The 19,250-nt window shown below is 54.1% G+C and overlaps 5 protein-coding genes across 5 annotated transcripts; 4 read left to right on the forward strand and 1 right to left on the reverse strand.

Moving 5' to 3' along the window:
* The first annotated feature begins 456 nt into the window (after window positions 1–456).
* HYAL1 (hyaluronoglucosaminidase 1) lies at window positions 457–2,242 on the forward strand. Its single transcript, XM_006873572.1, has 3 exons — window positions 457–1,356; window positions 1,666–1,755; window positions 1,922–2,242. The coding sequence occupies exons 1-3, from the start codon at window positions 457–459 to the stop codon at window positions 2,240–2,242; spliced, it is 1,311 nt and encodes a 436-aa protein (XP_006873634.1).
* A 3,046-nt stretch (window positions 2,243–5,288) lies between these two features.
* Window positions 5,289–6,243, forward strand: NAT6 (N-acetyltransferase 6 (GCN5-related)). The gene is made up of 2 exons (XM_006873573.1): window positions 5,289–5,412; window positions 5,468–6,243. The coding sequence occupies exons 1-2, from the start codon at window positions 5,334–5,336 to the stop codon at window positions 6,241–6,243; spliced, it is 855 nt and encodes a 284-aa protein (XP_006873635.1). The 5' UTR covers window positions 5,289–5,333.
* A 900-nt stretch (window positions 6,244–7,143) lies between these two features.
* HYAL3 (hyaluronoglucosaminidase 3) lies at window positions 7,144–8,877 on the forward strand. The gene is made up of 3 exons (XM_006873574.1): window positions 7,144–8,037; window positions 8,376–8,465; window positions 8,584–8,877. The coding sequence occupies exons 1-3, from the start codon at window positions 7,144–7,146 to the stop codon at window positions 8,851–8,853; spliced, it is 1,254 nt and encodes a 417-aa protein (XP_006873636.1). The 3' UTR covers window positions 8,854–8,877.
* A 709-nt stretch (window positions 8,878–9,586) lies between these two features.
* Window positions 9,587–14,256, forward strand: IFRD2 (interferon-related developmental regulator 2). The gene is made up of 12 exons (XM_006873575.1): window positions 9,587–9,821; window positions 11,813–11,932; window positions 12,016–12,100; window positions 12,202–12,326; window positions 12,412–12,569; window positions 12,724–12,774; window positions 12,860–13,038; window positions 13,117–13,222; window positions 13,516–13,653; window positions 13,740–13,868; window positions 13,944–14,039; window positions 14,176–14,256. The coding sequence occupies exons 1-12, from the start codon at window positions 9,764–9,766 to the stop codon at window positions 14,254–14,256; spliced, it is 1,326 nt and encodes a 441-aa protein (XP_006873637.1). The 5' UTR covers window positions 9,587–9,763.
* Window positions 14,257–15,207: 951 nt separating this feature from the next.
* LSMEM2 (leucine-rich single-pass membrane protein 2) lies at window positions 15,208–18,097 on the reverse strand. The gene is made up of 4 exons (XM_006873576.1): window positions 18,076–18,097; window positions 15,834–15,944; window positions 15,554–15,739; window positions 15,208–15,341 (listed from the first exon to the last, which is right to left on the reverse strand). Exons 1-4 carry the CDS (start codon window positions 18,095–18,097, stop codon window positions 15,208–15,210), a joined length of 453 nt encoding a protein of 150 aa, XP_006873638.1.
* Between the last annotated feature and the right edge of the window lie 1,153 nt (window positions 18,098–19,250).

The raw sequence follows: 19,250 nt of genomic DNA on the forward strand, positions 1-19,250 counted from the left end.
GGTGGCTGGTGGGTTTATAAGAGGGCTGGGTTGACCTGTCCTTGATCACAGAACTTCCCTTCCTCTAATGAATTGCCAGGATACCTGGGAGAAAGGGCAGGAAAGGTCCCCAACAGCAGGTCAGCCTAACAGTGAAGAACTTGGCTCTTGGCTTTTCAGGTGGGTGGGCAGTTTGAGGCCAGATCTAAATTCTGTGAGGTAGAGGGTAGAGGCCCAGCCTATGAGACAACCGAGAGGTGGCCTCCAATGGCAGGGTTCCCCTCCATACCTATCCTCTGCCCTGTGTCCTTCCTGGGTCCTGCAGGTCAATGTTTGCCTGAAACCAGAGTAGGGGTGTTTGATGAGCAAGGGACTTAGGCTGCCTGGCCTAAGTAATGTTCAGAGTTCAAAATCTTCTCTCAGCTCTGCCTCCCTTGACCAGGTTCCCTGGTCTGAACCATAGACCTGCTCTGAACCATGGCAGCCCACCTGCTGTCCTTTTGTGCTCTCTTCTTGACCTTGCTGGGAATGGCTCAAGGCTCCAAGGACCCTGTGATACCCTACCAGCCCTTCACCACCATATGGAATGCCAACACCCAATGGTGCCTGGAGAAACATGGAGTGGATGTGGATGTCAGTGTCTTTGATGTGGTGGTCAACCCAGGGCAGACCTTTCGAGGCCCTGACATGACCATTTTCTACAGCTCCCAGCTGGGCACTTACCCCTACTACACATCTACTGCAGAGCCAGTGTTTGGAGGCCTGCCCCAGAATGCTAGCCTGGTTGTCCACCTGGCCTATGCACACCAGGACATTCTGATTGCCATGCCTGCATCCAACTTCTCAGGGCTGGCGGTTATTGACTGGGAGGCGTGGCGCCCACGCTGGGCCTTCAACTGGGATGCCAAGGATATTTACCGGAAGCGCTCACGGGCATTGGTACAGGAACAACATCCAGATTGGCCATATTCTCAGGTAGAAGCAGCAGCCCAGAACCAGTTCCAGGAGGCTGCACAAGCCTGGATGGCAGGCACCCTCCAGCTGGGGCAGGCACTGCGACCCAGTGGCCTCTGGGGTTTCTACAACTTTCCTGACTGCTATAACTACGACTTTCTAAGTTCCAACTACACAGGACAATGTCCACCAGGCGTTGTTGCCCAGAATGACCAGCTGGGGTGGCTTTGGCGTCAGAGCCGTGCCCTCTACCCCAGTATCTACCTGCCTGCTGTGCTGAAGGGCACAGGGAAAGCACAGATGTATGTGCGGCACCGCGTAGGTGAAGCTTTCCGTGTGACCATGGGTGTTGGAGACACTGACCTACCGGTGCTGCCCTATGCCCAGATCTTCTACGAGATGACAGAGCATTTTCTATCCCTGGTGAGTCACTTTCTGTGACCCTGCCCACTTTGTAAATGTACCTTGGGGCACTTAAATCCATTCTTTCACACCTTCATTGAGCCCATGCTTTGTGTCAACCTCTATGTTGGCACTGGAGTTTCTGCATGCATTAGAAAGCTGTAAGCCCTCCTTGTGTGGTGCTCACAGACTACAGGGGACAAATCTGCCTCTGAGGCCACCAGAGCAGGTCCAGAGGGAGGGTTAGAGAGCTACTTGTCCCATCTAATTGTGTTCCCTCAGTCTGTCATGATTGGGAGGAAGGTCCCACTATGCTGTCCCTGTCCCCAGGATGAGCTGGAGCACAGCCTGGGGGAGAGTGCAGCCCAAGGAGCAGCAGGAGTGGTGCTGTGGGTGAGCTGGGAGAACACGAGAACCAAGGTGAGCTCAGGACTGGGAGGAGGAGGGGAGTTCAGGCTGTCTGGGGAGACCCTGGCCCATCTTTTTCACCTCTGCCGTCCTGGCTGGCTAGCAAGTAAATGACTCCGTACCCCATGTACGCCTATGTGTGACCAGGATATCCCTGACAGTCCCTCTGCTTCCCCAGGAATCGTGCCAGGCCATCAAGGAGTATGTGGATACCACACTGGGGCCCTTCATCCTGAATGTGACCAGTGGGGCTTTTCTCTGCAGTCACGCCCTGTGCTCAGGCCATGGCCGCTGTGTCCGCCGCGCCAGCCACCCTGATGCCCTCCTCTTCCTCAACCCTGCCAGTTTCTTCATCCAGCCCAAGCCTAGTAGTGGTGGGCCCCTGACCCTGCGGGGTGCCCTGTCTCTTGAAGATAAGGCTCAGATGGCTAAGGAGTTTGAATGTCGCTGTTACCATGGCTGGCAGGGAACATGGTGTGAACAGCAGGGCCCATGGTGACTAGTCATCTACAAGAATGTGCACATCGAGCATCTAATAATCCACTCCACTCTGAGGCTAGCCACAGCTTTCCAAGTTCAGATACACAAGTCATGGTCATAGTCAGGAGTACGTCCAGTCACTATCATGGGCATATGTCCAGCACATACACACATGCCTATAGCCCAGAATAGTCACATAAGGAACTGGAGCCAAGGGCAGCCACTATCTACTCCATGTCCACAGGCACCAAGCAGAGTCATAGCCAATTCCTCCAGACACTCAGCCAGTCTCTTAACTGCAGCCACCGCAAAAGCTGACATTCACTGAAACACCTATGCCAGAGCATTTCAACTAGATTTTTGTTAAGTGCCATAAAGTTCTTTTCCACTCATAGCAACCCTGTATAGGGTTTCCAAGGAGTAACTGGTAGGTTTGAAATGGTGACCTTGTGGTTAGCAGTCCAGTGCATATCCTAAAGTGCCACACCAGGACTCCTCAACTGGACTAGCTCCTTTAATTCTCACACAACACCATTAGGAAACTAAGACACACAAAAGGAGAAGTGGAGCCCTTGAGCAGAACTCCGACTCTTGTGTGGATTGTGACCAGCCCTGCGCAAACCTTGAACCCACTCAGAGGCACTAGTTCTTGCGTAGTCCCGCAAATAAAGTAGACAAAAATCTTGCTTCGTGCTGTTGATTAAGCGTCTAAAATGTGCAGGCCCCGAGATCTAGAGGGCGAAGGAGACTGGTCTCACTTGGTCAGATTTCTGTACATGGGCAGCTACTTCCCAGTGCGGAGCCCAAGTTTCTGAAGGAAACTTCACCTGACCCGACCAATTTCACGCTGGCTGAGGAGGGAAGATAGGTGGGCCTGGGATTCGCAGGTGAGTGCCTGGCGGGACGGGAACTGCCTAAACCTGGGCGGGCTAGGCGTCCCAGCAGTTGAGTCAGCAGGAGGTGGAGACTGCGCCCAGCAGAGGATGTGACGTGTTGGACGGGGGAACTGAACAGAGGCGGGACCTAAGCTGTAGCGCTGAGACTCGCTGGGAGCGTAGCCTGACTCAGCAGGGGCGGGGCAAAGGCGGAGTCAGGGCCTAGGCTGAGTCTGCGCCGAGGCAGAGTTATGACGCACTGAACCGGGGGGCGGGGCGTAAGGGATGTCGCGCGAGGCTCGGAGTGGGACCTGGATGGACCCTAAGGGAAACTTTTGAGGACCTGGTCGTAAACTGCAAGCCTCAACGGCTGTAGTGTGTCCGCCAAGCCGCGGACAGACGGAGGAGTCCGAGCCAGAGCAAGATCCCGACCCGTACAGAGCGAGGACGCGGAGTACTCGGGAGCCCGGAGTCAGCATGTCAGTACCGTCCCCTCCTCACCCGCGGGCTACCTGCCCTAGCTGCCTACCAAGCTTCCCATGAGAGCTGCGTGTGCGGTCCGCAAGTAACCATGCTGCTCAGTATGCCCACCCTTCGCCGGTCTTTAACTTCCTGAGTATGCTGGAACACACCCACCCAACCCCCCCCCCCAGAAACTCCATGATTCGTGACCCATTAGGAGGGAGAGGGAAACCGTCGAGGAACCAGAAAGATGGTGCAGTTCCTCTGAGCGACGCAGGTGTTCAGTCCCGCCCACTGGAGGAGGAGGAGTCAGTACCAAAGGGGTTAAAACCCTGAGGATGGGGAAGTCTGGGGCTCCTGTTGAGGGGTGGATCCTGGGGGCTTTATCTCTCCTTACCAGAGGTGCAAAGCTGCTGCTTCGGAGGAAGCTGGTGCAGGTGAGAGACCTACAAGTCTCTTAGTGGGATGTGGTGAGAGAAGAGGGGGCTGCTTGTTACTGACCAGCGTTGTATTGGCCTCACCTTCAGGGGCCTTTCTTGGAGAGGTGGGAGAGGGGATCCAAGACACCCCTTCTGGAGCAGGTAAGTGTTGGAGTGGGATCCAGTTGTCCCCCACCCATGGAAATCCCATAAAGACTCCCTCTGCCAGCAGGGCCTGGGGCAGAGTGGGCAAGCAGTGCGTATTAGATATAGGAGGTCTGGATCTCCAGCTTGGTGGCCGTTAGACACCCCAGTGGATGTAGGAAGGAAGCTGAGGCCCTTATCTAAGGGTGGCTACGAAACAGGCTTGTGGGGAACCACACCTGCAGGGGCCTCACTGTCTTACTTTGGGTAAGGCCCTGTGTTGGTTCTGGGTCCAGGACACCATCTGATCAGACAGTTGGGTCCAGGCTCAATGAAAGTATTGCAAACTGTGCAGAGTTGGAGAAGGAACCATGGGCTCTGTGCCCCAGGTAGAGAAGGCAGTCCTAAGAGGGATAGCTGAGCCCGTATTGGCTAGGCAGTGGGCATTGCACATGTGGTTCAAAAGCTAGAAGTTGGAGGAGAGCTGGCATGTAAGGAGCAAAAAGAGACAGGGGAGTGTTAGAGCAGCTGCATTCCCCCTGAAGGAGACCTTGGATCAGTTTAGCAGGGAAGTCACCAGTTGAGTTTGCATGTTTTATCCAGTGGAGGGTCAGTTCTGATGATGGAATGGTGATGATGGTATGATCAGCAAGGAGGCTGAATTAGATGTCCTGGCACAATGAAGTCCAAGGGAAGACAAAAGTTGGAGCCAGAGCAGGCTGGAGCCAGGACTCCTGGGTTTTACCCTGGACTGCAGCAGCAGCTCGCCATTGCCCTCAGTCTCTATCCAGTGTGGGGCAGGATACCCTGAACCGATACTCCCTACTCTTCACCTGAGCTAGACCTACTAAGTATAGGGAGTGGGTTTCCTTTAGATCACTTGTGCAATCAGGTAAGTGTGATGACAGGGAACAGCCCATCACACCCCAGTTCTAGGATACATGATACCCCTTGTACTCTTTACTAGTTCCCTACCCCAATCCTGCCTGCCTTGCCGGCCTGGCCCAGCATGGGCTGTTGTCCACAGGATACCCCTTATGGTCTGAAGAGATGCCACTGCTTGGAGAACATGGCCTTAACTCCCAGCCTGGTACTGAGCCACCTGCAGCCTGGCTCATCTGAGGTTGGATCCTACTACATACATTGAGGCAAGAACTGACTGAATCCCAGCCTATCCAAGCCGACCCCAACCCCAGACCATGCATACTGGATGGAGCTGATCCTGAGTCCCAAACCAGCTAAGCCGACTCTACATCCTGCGTGCCAGTCAGAGTTGAACTTGGATCTCACACCAACCAGAGCTGACTCCGAGCCTCAGACTAGCTGAGCTGACCACAAGTCCTGCACACCAATCAGAGATGCCCCTCAGTCCTCATTCAGCTGAGATGATTTCAGATCCTGCACACCAGCCAGAGGAGACCCAATTTCCCAACCTGGCCCAGTTGACCCTGGAGCCTGTGCACTGCCGACCTGAGCTCCTGGATGCTTGTGCTGATCTCATCAATGAGCAGTGGCCTCGCAGTCGAGCCTCTCGCTTACACTCCCTAAGCCAGTCCTCAGATGCCTTCCCACTCTGCCTGATGCTGCTGAGCCCCCGCCCCACACCTGAGGCACCTCCTATTGTAGTGGGCCATGCTCGCCTGTCACGGGTGCTAGGCCGGCCCCAGAGTCTCCTGGTAGAGACAGTGGTGGTGGCCCGGGCCCTGAGGGGCCGTGGCTTTGGCCGCCGCCTCATGGAGGGCCTGGAGGTTTTTGCAAAATCCCAGGGCTTTTGCAGACTGCACCTCACTACCCAGGATCAGATGCATTTTTACGCCCACCTGGGGTACCAGCTGAGTGAGCCTGTGCAGGGCCTAGTTTTCACCAGCCGAGAGCTGCCTACCACCCTACTCAGTGCCTTTCCCAAGGCCTCCTATTCCCAGCCACCTTGTAAGGCCCCTAAGCTGACTGCCCAAGCTGCCCCAAGAGCCCCCAAAGGGTTCCCATTGCCACCACCCCCTCCCTTGCCTAAGCTTCTGACCACCCCAACCCCAGTAGGCTCCTGTCCACAAAACCTACTAGAGAGACGATACAGAGACCTGAGGGGCCGTACCATCTTCTGGATGGAGAAAGACATCTGAAAGTTACCCAGGGCAAGACATCATCTTTTTGTGTCAATGGACTACTCAGGACAGTACTAACCCCTAGACCCTGGGGGTGGCTTTAGCCTACATGTTTCTGGAGTGCCAGCAGAGCCAGGAGGTGCCTTCAGGGCTCTGGCTCAAAGCCATCAGTGTGGCTGAATAAAGACTTTTGTTGGGTGTGGATATGACTATTCATTGGGTGACCCCCACCCTTGCATCCCAGTCTTGTCCCTGCATGAGCCCCCAGATCTACCTTGGCCCTGGGACCCTGGAGGAAGAACACCGGCCCTTTGCCCTCCCACACTGCCAGGCCCAGGGGACAAAAACCAGAGTGGCTGTTCCCTTCCTATTCACTCATCACCATGCACTAAACACCTATTTTGTGTCAGGCCCTGGGCTGGGCACAGGCAAGAAGACAGATGGATTTGACCCAAAAAGACAAAGATAAAGGATTACAGCAGCAGGGTCCATGCAGGGATAGGGGCGGTGCAGAGGTGGTGGGAACCCAGATGACTTAAGGTCACCTGTGGATCCAGGAGACCTGCCATGGGAGGTGCTGTCACAGCAGTTATCTGAGTGCTGGCAGGAAATAACCAGTCAAGGAAGTGAGGACCAAATGGTCTTGGGCAGGGAACAAGATGAACAAGATGAGCAGAGGAGAGAAGGAGCCTTCTGAAAGGGGTGGGGGTGGGGGTGGGGGTGGAGAACAAGGATGCAAAAGCATATGGTAGAGATAGAGAACATAGGAGGGCAGCTTGAGGCCTGTGGGTCCCCTTGGGGACCAGCTTTCCCCAATCTCCAAATACTAGAGAGGGCTGGGGAGCTGCCCATGCTGTATCAAAGGTGTTGTCTCTAAGTTCACCCTCCCTTTCTCCTGCAGGTTTTCTTCCCTGGGGCATGATCATGAAGCTAGGCCTGGCCCTGGTGCTGGAGGTGGCCCTGTGCCTGGGGTGTAGCCAACCCCCACTTTGGGCCCCTAAACACCCCTTCTTGGTACTGTGGAATGTGCCCTCAGCACACTGTAAGGACCGCTTTGGCGTGCACCTGCCACTCAAGGCCCTGGGCATCACAATCAACCATGGCCAGCGCTTCCAAGGCCAGAACATCACCATCTTCTACAAGAATCGGCTTGGCCTCTATCCCTACATTGGGCCCAAGGGGATAGCTCACCATGGGGGTATCCCCCAGATGGTTCCCCTTGGCTGCCACCTGGCAAAGGCTGCCTGTCAGATCCGTCACAGCCTAGGACCTAGCTTTGCTGGCCTGGCAGTGCTGGACTGGGAGGAATGGTGTCCACTCTGGGCTGGGAACTGGGGCCGCCGACGGGTTTATCAAGCAGCCTCATGGGCTTGGGCAAGGCAGCTGTTCCCCCATCTGGACCCTAGGGAGCAACTCCATATGGCCCAGGCTGGCTTTGAACATGCAGCCCGAGCACTGATGGAGGACACACTGCGGCTGGGCCGGGCGCTACAGCCCTGTGGGCTATGGGGCTTCTACCGCTTTCCAGCGTGTGGCAATGGCTGGCACAGCATGACCTCCAACTACACAGGCCGATGCCATGCAGCCACCCTTGCCCGCAACACCCAGCTGCATTGGCTCTGGGCTGCCTCTAGTGCCCTCTTCCCCAGCATCTATCTTCCACCTGGGCTGCCTCTTGCCCACCGCCAGGTCTTTGTCCAACACCGTCTATTAGAGGCCTTTCGTGTGGCCCATGCTGGGCACCTGCATCCCCTGCCTGTCCTAGCCTATGCCCGCCTTACACATAGGCGTTCTGGGAGGTTCCTGACCCAGGTAAGTGGAAACTTACCTAAAGATCTGAATGGGCCCTGTCCTAGGAAGATCTGAGACTTTGCTCAGCGTTATCTGAAAGGGATGCCCTTCCCTGGGGCATTGGATGAGGGAGGCATGGCTATATGTTGGAAGATCTTGGTAAGGCCCAATCTTGGAGCACTAATCTAACAGGAGATTCTCTGGATCTGAGAGATCACATAGAGACCCAGTGCCAAAGGGTCCTACCCTCGAGGTGGAATCAGATCATGATAGTGAACCAGGAGGACTTCTTGAAAGTGAAGGTGGGTCTAGACGGATCTGGCCACCCCGGACCTGGCTGAGCAGCTCTCTGCTTCCAGGATGACCTTGTTCAGACCATGGGTGTGAGTGCAGCACTGGGTGCAGCTGGTGTGGTCCTCTGGGGGGATCTGAGCTTCTCCAGCTCTGAGGTGAGTACTGCCCCCTTCAGCCTGCTATATAGCCCATGCGGGGGTCCAAGGGTCAGAGAGAGACCAGTATTGGGGCCATGAAGTAGATGTATTAGCACATCCCTCTCCTTCCCCTCAGGAGGATTGCTGGCATCTCCACGACTATCTGGTGGGCACTTTGGGCCCTTATGTGATCAATGTGACCAGGGCAGCCATGGCCTGTAGTCACCAGCGATGCCATGGCCATGGGCGCTGTGCCCGGAGAGATGCAGGGCAGCTGGAAGCCTTTCTGCACCTGCCGCCTGATGGTGTCCCTGGAGTTTGGGAGTCCTTCAACTGCCACTGTTACTACGGCTGGGCTGGATCCACTTGCCAGAAGCCCAGGCCTGGGTCTAAGGAGGCAGCATAATGCCAGGAGTCACCTGCCCCTGGCCTACCACTTCACTATTCAGCTCACAGTCAACTCTCCCAGGCACATACCCCACTCCTCTGCCCTCCTCACCCCATCCCTGGGTAGTAAGAAGGTCTGGAGAAAAGGATTCTTCTACAGTTTCAAAAATCTGACCCCTGATGAAGTGGGGAAGCAACCCCAGAGTCAGGGTTCCTGCTGGTTAGGGTTGTGAGTCCAGGGCTTTGTTCCTGCACCAGACTGGGTCCAACAGGAAGTCACAGAAGACCTATCCAAGGGTGGGTGAGCCCCAAGAAAAACTTGGCTAAACTCTGGGTATGCTAACCTATTGTCTATACTCTGCTTTCATCATAAACTCGCTTTTTATTTCATTGGCTGACGTTTGGCTGTATTCATTTTTCTACCCAGCCCTACACTCCTCCCATGGTCACTCGTAGGCCACATCGTAAGTGCTTTGCCATAAGGGTCCAGAGATCCCTGTCCTGCCTTGTAGGATTGCTCCGAGGGCGCAGTTTATAAATTTGATCGTGCACGTGTGCCGTTAAGGGGAATGCAGGGCATTGTGGGTGCATAGTTCAGTAAAAGCGTCGCAGGCTTACGAGTCCCAGGAGAGACTACAATTCCCGAGGTGCTGTGTGCTCAATGACTCCGCGGTAATCTGCGCGCGCAGCCACCTGGGAACGGAAGTTTCGATCCGGTGGATGCAGGTCTAAATCGGAAGATCAGGAACTCGCCTTCCCGGCGGCCCGTTTATCTGGGCGGGGCGCTTCGCGAAGATGGTGGAGCGCGCGGCGTGTGACTCCAGTCGCTTTCCGAAGTCTCAGCACCGCGCACCGGCCAGTGTTTCGCTGGTTCGGAGCCCCCACCCTCCAGGTCCCTGACCCTGCGCCCCGTGTGTTTGGTTCCCAGTATGCCCCGCGCCCGCAAGGGGAACGTGCCTCGTAAGGGCGGCCAGCGTCGCGGAGGGGGTGAGTAAGGGGCGCTGTGTAGTTGATGGGCAGAGGGCGGGGCCCCTCTCTGTGTCCCCCGTCGGTGACTCAGATGGTCTTACGGTAGGGATCCCCACCTTGACCAGCTTGGTGCAGCCTTCCAGAACTCCCCGGAGGCTGGCACGTGCCCGGGGAAGCAGAAGCCACGTGTGCACCCAACTTAAGCGTACTGCCGCCTGCCTAGAGTCTGCGTTCTCGGCGGTAATCTGGCAAGCACCTCGAGGCCTGTTTTAACATTGACCCTTAACCCCAGGTACTTAATGGGTTGGAAGAATCTACCAAAAAGGGCCAGCCTTCTCACCAAGCCCTAGTCTTTTTCCGGACTGTACAAGGAAGTCGGCGGTAGATCCTAGAAGTCCAACCTGCCTGGAGAACCGAGAGAAAGAGAGGCATCCCGGAAGGGATGTGAGGAACAGTAGGAGCCCCCGAAGAGATGTAAAGAGCCCATGCCCTGACACTGTAGCAGCCCTGGTCCTGCTTATCAGTGTCGACCAGGAGTGTAATCTGGCGTGGTAAACATATATGTTTACTGTGCAGGAAGGGGAAACAGCTTAGCTCTGGTCATTGCCTTGATGGGTCTCGGGTAAGGGGACATCTAAGCAGGAAGTGCCAAAGCCAGAGGACTAGCATTCACTATGTGGAGTTACCTCCAGATTTAGGAATGGGAGAGACCTCCCAGGGGAGGAGCTTCTGTGAGTTTGGAGTAGGTGGAGAAGTGAGCATCATGCTGAGGGAACATATTATGCAAAGGCTGAGCTGTTTTGCCAGGCAGAGTAGTGAACTAGGTGAGCAGAGACCATTGGTTAAGGTGAACTTTGTCCATAGCCAGGGAGAATATTTCAAGAGAAGTACAGCTAATCTGGAGACCAGAATTTGCCCCTGCGCCTGTCAGCCTCACCCTGGGCAGAGTCCCTTGTATAGGAGTGCTCCAACCCTGCTGACCTGGACACCCCCTGTCTTTAGGAGCTCACATAGCAGCTTACTTTCTGCTGCTACTCTCAGGGCTGAAGTCCCAGAATGGACCAAGAGCAGCTTGTTGTTAAGTGTGTTGAGTCGGTTCCAACTCATAGTGACCCTGTACCCTGTGAAGGGTTTCTGAGGAGTGGCCACACCAGGACACCATGGGAGCTTGTTGTTGTAAAGTGCCGTGGAGCCGGTTCTCACTCATGGCAACCCTGTATAGGGGTTCCAAGGGGCCACTGGTAAATTTGAAAAGCTGACCTCAAGGTTCAAACCGACCTTGCGGTTCAATGCTTTATACACAGCGCCATACCAGGGGAGCTTAGAGAATAGTATATTAGAATCTGGGGTGCCTACTCACCCCTTAAGAGTTTGACTGCTGCTCCCAGGGCCCATGGGTGGCCTGGTAAAATTGTTGGCCCACTGAAGAACCATAACAAGTAAACATAACACCCACCGCACCCAAAAGAGATTCTTTTGAAGCTCTGTTTTACAGATGGAGAAACTGAGCCTGGCTACTTGATCTGGTCACACACCTGTAAAGATGTGGAGCCAGAGTTTGAAATCTGAATCTGATTCTAGAATCTAAGCCTCTGACCCTCACTATGCCCACTTTATGGTTATTATTCAAGCTGGTGGCTGGTCCCCACTTCAGCCTGGGCCACATGCCTCGGTAGAGACTGTGCAGTCCCTTCTACCTCTACCTACCTCCTAGACTCCTCTTTAAAGAGGCCTCTGGCCTCAGGGTAACACCGTCCACCAGGCTTGATGCGGGGCATAGGGGGTTGGGGGTGTGCGTACCTAGGCTAATGCCATCCAGCAAATTGTAGCTAATGCCATCCAGAAAATTGACCTTCCCTTTCTCCTGCCTCCTGGCTCAGTGTCCCTTGTGTCAGCCCTGCATCAGTCTCAAGTTTTCTTATCTCTGGGAAGGGGTCACATTCTGTCTTGGGTTATGGGGCCATCCTCATCATGGAGGCAAATCAAGCACCCCATTCTACCTTCCCCAGGTGCCCGGAGCAGTGCCCAAGCTGACTCAGGTTCCAGCGAGGATGAGGCAGCCAGTGAGGCCCGAAGCACTACCAGTGACTGTCCCAGCCTTCTCAGTGTCACCACAGAGGACTGCCTTGGTGAGAGCCAGTGAAAGCAGGCAAGGGTTCAGTAGGGGCTCTTTGCAAGGGTTGGAAGTGGAACTGACCAGTTGGCTTTGCAGTGGGGGATGCTGTGGATGAGCAGGCTCAGCAGGAAGACTTTGAGGATAAGCTGAAGGAGTATGTGGACTGCCTTACAGACAAGAGGTACCCCCAGCTACCAACCAACCAACCCCTACATCCATGTCCCTGCTCACTTATGACCAAGGGAAGACTAGTCCACATGACCCTTCTTCTCTGCCTCTCAGTGCCAAGACCCGGCAGAGTGCCCTGGAGAGCCTGCGCCTAGCCCTGGCGTCCCGCCTACTCCCTGACTTCCTACTGGAGCGCCGCCTCACTCTGGCTGATGCTCTGGAAAAGTGCCTCAAAAAAGGTTGGGAGTAAGATTGGTCGGGGGTGAACGTGAACTGAGCGGGTCTGACCCTTGCTGCATAGGCTAACCAGAAAGCATCCCCTAGGGAAGGGTGAGGAACAGGCCCTGGCTGCTGCCGTGCTAGGTCTGCTCTGCGTGCAGCTGGGCCCAGGGCCCAAGGGTGAGGAGCTGTTCCACAGCCTGCAGCCCGTCCTGGTCTCCATGCTCAGCGACGGCACAGCTAGCCCTGCTGCCCGGCTCCACGTGAGTGTTCCCGTGCTTGGCAACACCACCACCCCGCCTTCCCTAAGCAGTGTAGTGAGTCCCACTCAACTCCAGGCTCCCCTACTATAAAGGGTGATGGGGCTCATGACTGGGGACCCAGGCTTACCCCCTGACTTGACTGTCCTCTCAACAGTGTGCTGCTGCTCTCAGCTTGGGCTGTTACGTAGCAGCTGCTGATGTCCAGGTGAGTGGCCTTTGGGGGCAGGTGGTAGAACATCTACACCCTGCATGTGTCCCTGAGTCACTCCCCTGCTTCTCTGTACCCCTAGGACCTGGTCTCTTGCCTTACTTGCTTAGAAAGTGTTTTCAGCCGGGCCTATGGGGTGCGTGGCTCCACAGCACCTGTGGCCCCTGCAAGTCTGCATGGCCTGCTGTGTGCTGCTCTGCAGGCCTGGGCATTGCTACTCACCATCTGTCCCAGCACCCACATCAGCCACATCCTAGACAGGTAAGGCAGCAGGCAGGGAAAGGGAAAGGTGAGGAGACCCTCCACTGATACAGGAAGCTCAGTCTGTTCCTTTCCCAGACAGCTGCCCCGATTGCCCCAGCTCTTGTCCAGTGAAAGTGTGAACCTGCGGATTGCCGTTGGCGAGACCATTGCACTGCTCTTTGAACTCGCCCGGGAACTTGAGGTGCAAGAAATGGGTGGGGAATGGTACTACCTGCCCCTCCCAGGCTGGCTGCAGGAGATACCAGAGAGCAGGGAAGCCTTTGCCTAGTGTGGAGGGGAGCTGGCAGTAACATAGATGCCCACGTTAGGTGCTGTAAGAGGAGCCCTTGGCAAGGGCATCTAACCCAGCAGGAGCCAAGTAGGAGCTCAGAGTCAGGCATGAGAGGAAGAAAAGAATATTCTCAGGGACGAGTGGCTTTGGGTGGTCCCTATTGATAGCCAACAGAACGCAGACTCTTTATGCCTCCCCTGCAGGAAGACTTTAGTTATGAGGACATGGAGGCCCTGTGTAGTACTCTGCGTACTCTGGCCACTGACAGCAACAAGTACCGGGCCAAGGCTGACCGCCGGCGCCAGCGCTCAACTTTCCGAGATGTACTGCACTTTGTCGAGGTGTGTGAGAATGCACTATCTCAAGGTGTGTGTCCTAGTGGGAGGGCACCACCAGGCACCGTAGCCAAGCCGAGTCTACCCTGCAGGGCGGTGAATGTGAGGAAGAGACAATCCGCTTTGGGCTCGAGGTGCTCTATGTGAACAGCTGGGCCCGGCGCCGGGTCTACTCTGCCTTCAAGGATGTGCTGGGCTCTGGCATGCACCACCACCTCCAGGTGGGAATCAGACAGGGTGGAGGCAGGAAGGGCTGCTTCCAGTTGGCTTGATCTCACTGCCTTCTATGTCCCCAGAACAATGAGCTACTCCGTGACATCTTTGGTCTAGGCCCTGTGCTAATGCTGGATGCTGCAGCCCTTAAGGCCTGCAAGATTTCACGCTTTGAAAAGGTGTGTACCCTTGGGCACCTCCATCTTTCCTCCATTCTCTTGTTTCTTGGGAAACTGGAGCTCTGCAGGGACCAGAGGAGGAGTTCTGGAACCCTGGGCTTCCCCCTTCCCTGCTTACCACCCTCTGCCCCTCCAGCACCTGTACAACGCTGCCGTCTTCAAAGCCCGGACCAAGGCACGCAACCGTGTGCGGGACAAGCGGGCAGACATTCTGTGAGTCAGGACCCACTGAAGAGGAGACTTTCCACACCCTTGCCCATGTTTTTAACAAAAGACAGTGCAGTGACTGGTCCCCGCCAGTTATTGTTGCTTTATTTTCTTAATGACAAAACCAAAAACAGGTATGGGGGTGGGGGAACTGGCAGCCAGGCTGCTTGGGACCCTGACCCTTTTCCCTAGTACTCAGCCTTGTTACCTTTTCCTGCCCTATTATAGGCCTGACCAGATGTGTGCCTGTCCCAGGGCTGTAGGGCAGGAAGTAGGGGATGGGGAAACTGTCTTTTTCCCTTCTTAGGCCTTCATTTATTGGGTAAGGGAGCAGTAGAGTATCTGGGTAGTCGGTAGGGAGGTGAGGTACCTGGAATAAATTTTTGTGCTGATTTTTAAAGATTATTAGAGACAATTAAACAGAGTGCTCAGTATATTGTGGCTTCTGGGTGTTTCTGCCTGTCCCTTCCCCTCCCCCTCTACCACCCCAGACTTGGGTCCAATCTCACCTTTGCCTTCCAAGGCAGCCTTTCCCCAAGTGGTCCCCCCTTCCTCCTCAGAGTCTAGCCTGTCTTGGAAACTAAAGCTGGACCCCTATTGGGAGGCTTGGCAGAGTCTGGGTGAATGGCATGGGGGTGGTGGGTATTCCTGGGCTTGTTGAGCCTGCTATCTGGGGATGGCCAGAGGGTGCTGACGAGTTACAGGAAGAGCTAGGAGGCTGATACCCTCTTCTTTGACCTTGGGCCACCCAAAGCAGGGCCTTGACACCAAAAGACTTGGCTCGATCTGGCCTGCAGAGGCCAGGAGAGTCTAGCAACTGTGGGGTTAGGTCCTGCTCTTGCCCAGAAATCTCACTGAGGAAGTAGTGTGGACATGACCAGCAGTGGGAGAGGAGGGCCCTGCCAATGGCCACTTTATTTCCCCCTCTATACAACCCCAGGCCCCAGGGCCAGGCAGCATCTCAACTGGGTGCTCCAGCTTCACTCAGATTGAGCCTCCGCAGCTGACTAAGACTGGCAAGCCGGAGTTTCAGTAGTGTCTCCTCTTGCGTCCGCAGGGTGTGTGCCAGAACACGCAGGGATTCACTCTGTAGCACTGCGGTGGGCAGGCAGGGTAGGATGTCAGCCAGGTAGCCGCCCTCAACCCCTCCTGTTCTACCCAGCCCCAGCATGAGGAGTCCCCATGGGCACTGCCCCATATACTTTCTCTCCACCCCTACTTATGTCTCTGTGGCTTTGCCTTCCAGCCACACAGAAGGGCCTCCTGGTCCCACTGCTTTGCCCTTAGGCATCCCGTACTGTCCATACCACTCAGGTAGACGGCCAGGATAGCAAGTGCCAGACAGGTGAGCACCAGCAATGTGAGCAGCAGCAGGAATCCCCCACGGCCATGCACTGGGCCACAACCGGCCGGGGCACATAAGGATGGTGGCAAGACCCCCAGAAGTTCGTCCCATGGCCGAGCCTCCTCGGTTAGGTAGGGGTGCAGTAAGCCTGTGGGGCAGGTGGCATATCAGAAGGGCTGTGGGTGTACCTGTTCTTGACTCCCCCCTCCCAGTCCACATGTCCCATAGCTCTGCCCTCCTACCTCCGCTGTGTAGGTCACTGATGGACTCCACCTGGTACAGGTGCACCTCCTGCAAGTGGTTGGGGGCCAGTGATGCCCTGCTCCTTGGGCTCAGTGTGGGCGCCAGGGTATCTGCGGGGCCAATGTGGAGGGATCTCAGCCAGCTGGTCATTCCCTCCCTCCTCCCCAGGTGGCCTCATGGATGACAGTGCGGCATCTGGCTCCAAATCACCTAAAACTGACTTGGGAATAATCCTTGGTTTGGAGGCTGGATGCCTCAGACACCTTTAAACCTGTTTGTGTGCACAGTGGCAAGAGGCAGATTAACCTTGAGCTTGTGTTTGTTCATTCTAAGCTTTTCAAGGACTTTCAGGCTTTCTCTGCCTGCTCATTCCTAGTGAGTAGTTTTTCAGCCTTGTTAGTCTTCACCCACATGTGTCTGGAGTCTAGTCCTATTTCTCCTTTCCAGAGGTAGCCATCAGACTAGATCCAGGACCTGGTGTCTTCTTTGCCCTGCTGTTGCCTTTGCAGTGCTTTTCCTGCCTTCACTCGGTTATGCAGTCTTTAATATTCCCAGTAGGATGCTGCTGTACTCATGTGAACTTTGCTGGTTTCACTCAGCAGCATGGCAGGAGACTGTCTTTGTTATCAGACTGCACATTCGGACATTCCTCTGAAGCTGCCTGGACATTTAGGTGGTTTCTGATTCCTTTTGGAAATAAATAACCCCAGATGGACATCCATCACTGAGTATGAAGGAAGGTTTTTCCCAGTTTCTCAATAGGCATTAAGGACAGATTCCCAAAGTAAAATTACTAGATCAAAGAACGGATTTTTTTTAAGCTGTTATCAAATTGTCCTCCAGAATGGCAGTCCCAACAGGGTAATATGAACAACATGATGTACCACCATTGAATAAAATATTTACATAGATACATGTGGACATAAGTACTATGTTTGAAAATTTGAGAGCTGAGAAAAGGACTTTCTTGACTGATTTGATTTGGCCTTTCATTTGGGGAGCTTGGCCATTAGATGCCCAGTTTCCTGCTCGGGATTTATTCATTCACAGCCTCTGACCATTTCATTACCGAGGTCTGTGTACTTGTGATTTTTAGCACCACTCTGCCTCCCCCCCCAAAAAGAACACACACACACACAAGTTTGTGTTGTGACTTCTAAATATTTGATTCTGTTATCTTCTGTTTTTGGCTTGGTAGTTTTATCTTGGCCTCTTAAGACCTCCAAGATGCTCAGCTGGAAGTTAAATAGATAACAAAGTATGTCGGGGCAGAGACACCTGATGTGGGTAAGTGTGGCAGGAGAAACTCTGGACCTGTCACTAGAAAGCAGTAACTAGATCTTCATGATTTGCTTAAAACTGTCCCCTTGAGCAAGTAAAACACAAACATACTATGTCATTTGTGTCTGGGAACATGGGTTGGAGGTCATCTTAAATCCTTTCTGCTCTGATTTTCTCACACTTTCTAAATTGAATGTAGATTGTGAACAGGAAAAATACACAATGCTATTGTTAAGACTCTAAAAGGAGGTAAACATTTCTCACCACCACTAGGGACTAGACCTTTTCCATCCATTGTAAAATGTTAAAAATGTCACAGGGATGCATTAAGGGGAGTTGGCCAAGCTGGGCTGTGGGCCATCAGCTGGAGCCCTGACAGTTGGTACTACATTCTGTACTGTACCCGAAGCTAGCTGCATACCTAGGTCTCTGATGCTGAGGCTTCTGAGCTCTAGTACCTCTTGTATGTAGTTGAGTAGTTAGTGAATGGCCACCAAGGTCCCAACTTCCTGAGTCACATCTGGCCAAACCAAAAGACAATGATTCTCAGCCACTGGGGACACTGAGTCCCAATTGGGGAGAGGCCAGAGGCCTGTCTACTTCCAGTCCCCTGGCCAGGTACCCACCTCCAGTCCCAGCTTCCTCACTGAAGGAAGAGCTAAACTGGTTAAACATGCCCACACACCCCATTGAGTATATATAGCCTGTAGTCAAACCAGGTAGTTCCCTTATACACACACACACACACACACTATCTTTAGTAAGATAGGCAGGACTCAAGGTAAGGAGGGCTTCCAGGCAAGGCAGGTCTCTCCATGAAGAGGGGGCAGGTCCCTTTTCTCTGGAGTTGGGACAAGATGCTGATGACCAGCCAAAGAAATGACAGGAGGCAGGTCTTTCTGGTCTACCGGGTCACTGGTCTGGGATCTTGCCTCTCCCCTTGTGGTCACCCTCTCTTACCTTCTTGGATCTCCTCAGGCATGGTGGATGGTGTGCAGTCAGGGGACCAGTGACAGTGCCAGGGGCAGAACTAGACAGGCAGCAGTGACTTGTGAAAGCTAGGGAAGGCCTGGCCACCTCCCTTACTGTGCCTAAAATAGGTCTGAGCTCAGCACAGTGGGTTATATTTAGAGGGGGCAGCTCTTGGCCCTGGAAAGGGGCAGAGTGACCCACATTGACCAGCCTATACTGTCTACTCAAGGACACACCTCTACTGGTGTATTTGCTCAGGGTCTTACTCCAGAACCATACCATCAGCCTCCGATAATGCCCCACATAGCAGCCAAGACATGAAAAGAACCCTATATACTCCACCCCTGCAGAACCCTTCCTACCAGCAAACATGCTGGGAGCAGTAGGCAGCCAGAGCTCAATACAATGAGGACTCAAGGAGCAGAGACAACTCCACCCCCAATACAGAAACCTGTACTTGGTGCTTGGCCAACTGAATTATTACTAAGTTTAAAACCTTGTGGTAAGGATTGCCCCACTCTGACCCCAGTTTCCTCTTCTGTAAAACAGGAATAAGAATCATTCTTCCCTAGCAGGAACCATATTAGAACAGAGGTGCAACCACATGTCTAAAGCACAATGTACAGTTTAGATCCGCCTTTCCTCCTCACCACAAACACAGGTCACATGAAGATGCGGACACCTGCCTACTCATGAAGCCTGAGGTGATCCATTATCTCCCACCCTCTGCAATATCCCTCCAGCCCATTTGGGGCAAAGCAAGGCCATGAGCTCTGCTTTATAAAATATACCATTGTCACTCCATCACTCCATTGTGTCACATTGACTGCCTTGATAGTCCTCAAAAACAGCAAGCATTCATACTAAAAGAAACATGCTTTGATAGTTACCAGGGGTGGGGGGGAAGGGAGAGTGATTGACTGGCTAAGAGAGTGGTGGTTATGCGTCATGGAGTTGGTTCCGACTCATCGTGAACCTGCATAGGGTTTCCGAGGCTGTAACTCTTGACGGGAGCATTAAGCCACCTCTTCCACGTAACTGCTGGTAATTTCAAATTGCTGACCTTGAGGTTAGCAGCCCAATTCTTAACCACTACGCTATCAGCGCTTAGTTAGAGGGTTGTTGTTGTTGTTAAGTGCCATCGAGTCGGTTCCGACCCATAG

The sequence above is a fragment of the Chrysochloris asiatica genome, unplaced genomic scaffold, assembly GCF_000296735.1.
Source record: "Chrysochloris asiatica unplaced genomic scaffold, ChrAsi1.0 scaffold00246, whole genome shotgun sequence".
Lineage (NCBI taxonomy): Eukaryota > Metazoa > Chordata > Mammalia > Afrosoricida > Chrysochloridae > Chrysochloris > Chrysochloris asiatica.

Bases quoted from the DNA above. Each gene is read 5' to 3' on its own strand.
- HYAL3 (XM_006873574.1), top strand. From the start codon at position 7,144: ATGATCATGAAGCTAGGCCTGGCCCTGGTGCTGGAGGTGGCCCTGTGC. The intron at 8,038-8,375 runs GTAAGTGGAAAC...CTCTGCTTCCAG, and splicing joins CTGGGAGGTTCCTGACCCAG to GATGACCTTGTTCAGACCAT. The intron at 8,466-8,583 runs GTGAGTACTGCC...CCTTCCCCTCAG, and splicing joins TGAGCTTCTCCAGCTCTGAG to GAGGATTGCTGGCATCTCCA.
- HYAL1 (XM_006873572.1), top strand. From the start codon at position 457: ATGGCAGCCCACCTGCTGTCCTTTTGTGCTCTCTTCTTGACCTTGCTG. The intron at 1,357-1,665 runs GTGAGTCACTTT...CCCTGTCCCCAG, and splicing joins CAGAGCATTTTCTATCCCTG to GATGAGCTGGAGCACAGCCT. The intron at 1,756-1,921 runs GTGAGCTCAGGA...CTGCTTCCCCAG, and splicing joins GGGAGAACACGAGAACCAAG to GAATCGTGCCAGGCCATCAA.
- LSMEM2 (XM_006873576.1), bottom strand. From the start codon at position 18,097: ATGCCTGAGGAGATCCAAGAAG. The intron at 15,945-18,075 runs GTAAGAGAGGGT...TTGGCCCCGCAG, and splicing joins GCCTGAGGAGATCCAAGAAG to ATACCCTGGCGCCCACACTG. The intron at 15,342-15,553 runs GTATGGACAGTA...TGCCCACCGCAG, and splicing joins CCTGGCCGTCTACCTGAGTG to TGCTACAGAGTGAATCCCTG.
- NAT6 (XM_006873573.1), top strand. From the start codon at position 5,334: ATGGAGCTGATCCTGAGTCCCAAACCAGCTAAGCCGACTCTACATCCT. The intron at 5,413-5,467 runs CACCAACCAGAG...CCACAAGTCCTG, and splicing joins AGAGTTGAACTTGGATCTCA to CACACCAATCAGAGATGCCC.
- IFRD2 (XM_006873575.1), top strand. From the start codon at position 9,764: ATGCCCCGCGCCCGCAAGGGGAACGTGCCTCGTAAGGGCGGCCAGCGT. The intron at 9,822-11,812 runs GTGAGTAAGGGG...TACCTTCCCCAG, and splicing joins CGGCCAGCGTCGCGGAGGGG to GTGCCCGGAGCAGTGCCCAA. The intron at 12,570-12,723 runs GTGAGTGTTCCC...TCCTCTCAACAG, and splicing joins GCCCTGCTGCCCGGCTCCAC to TGTGCTGCTGCTCTCAGCTT.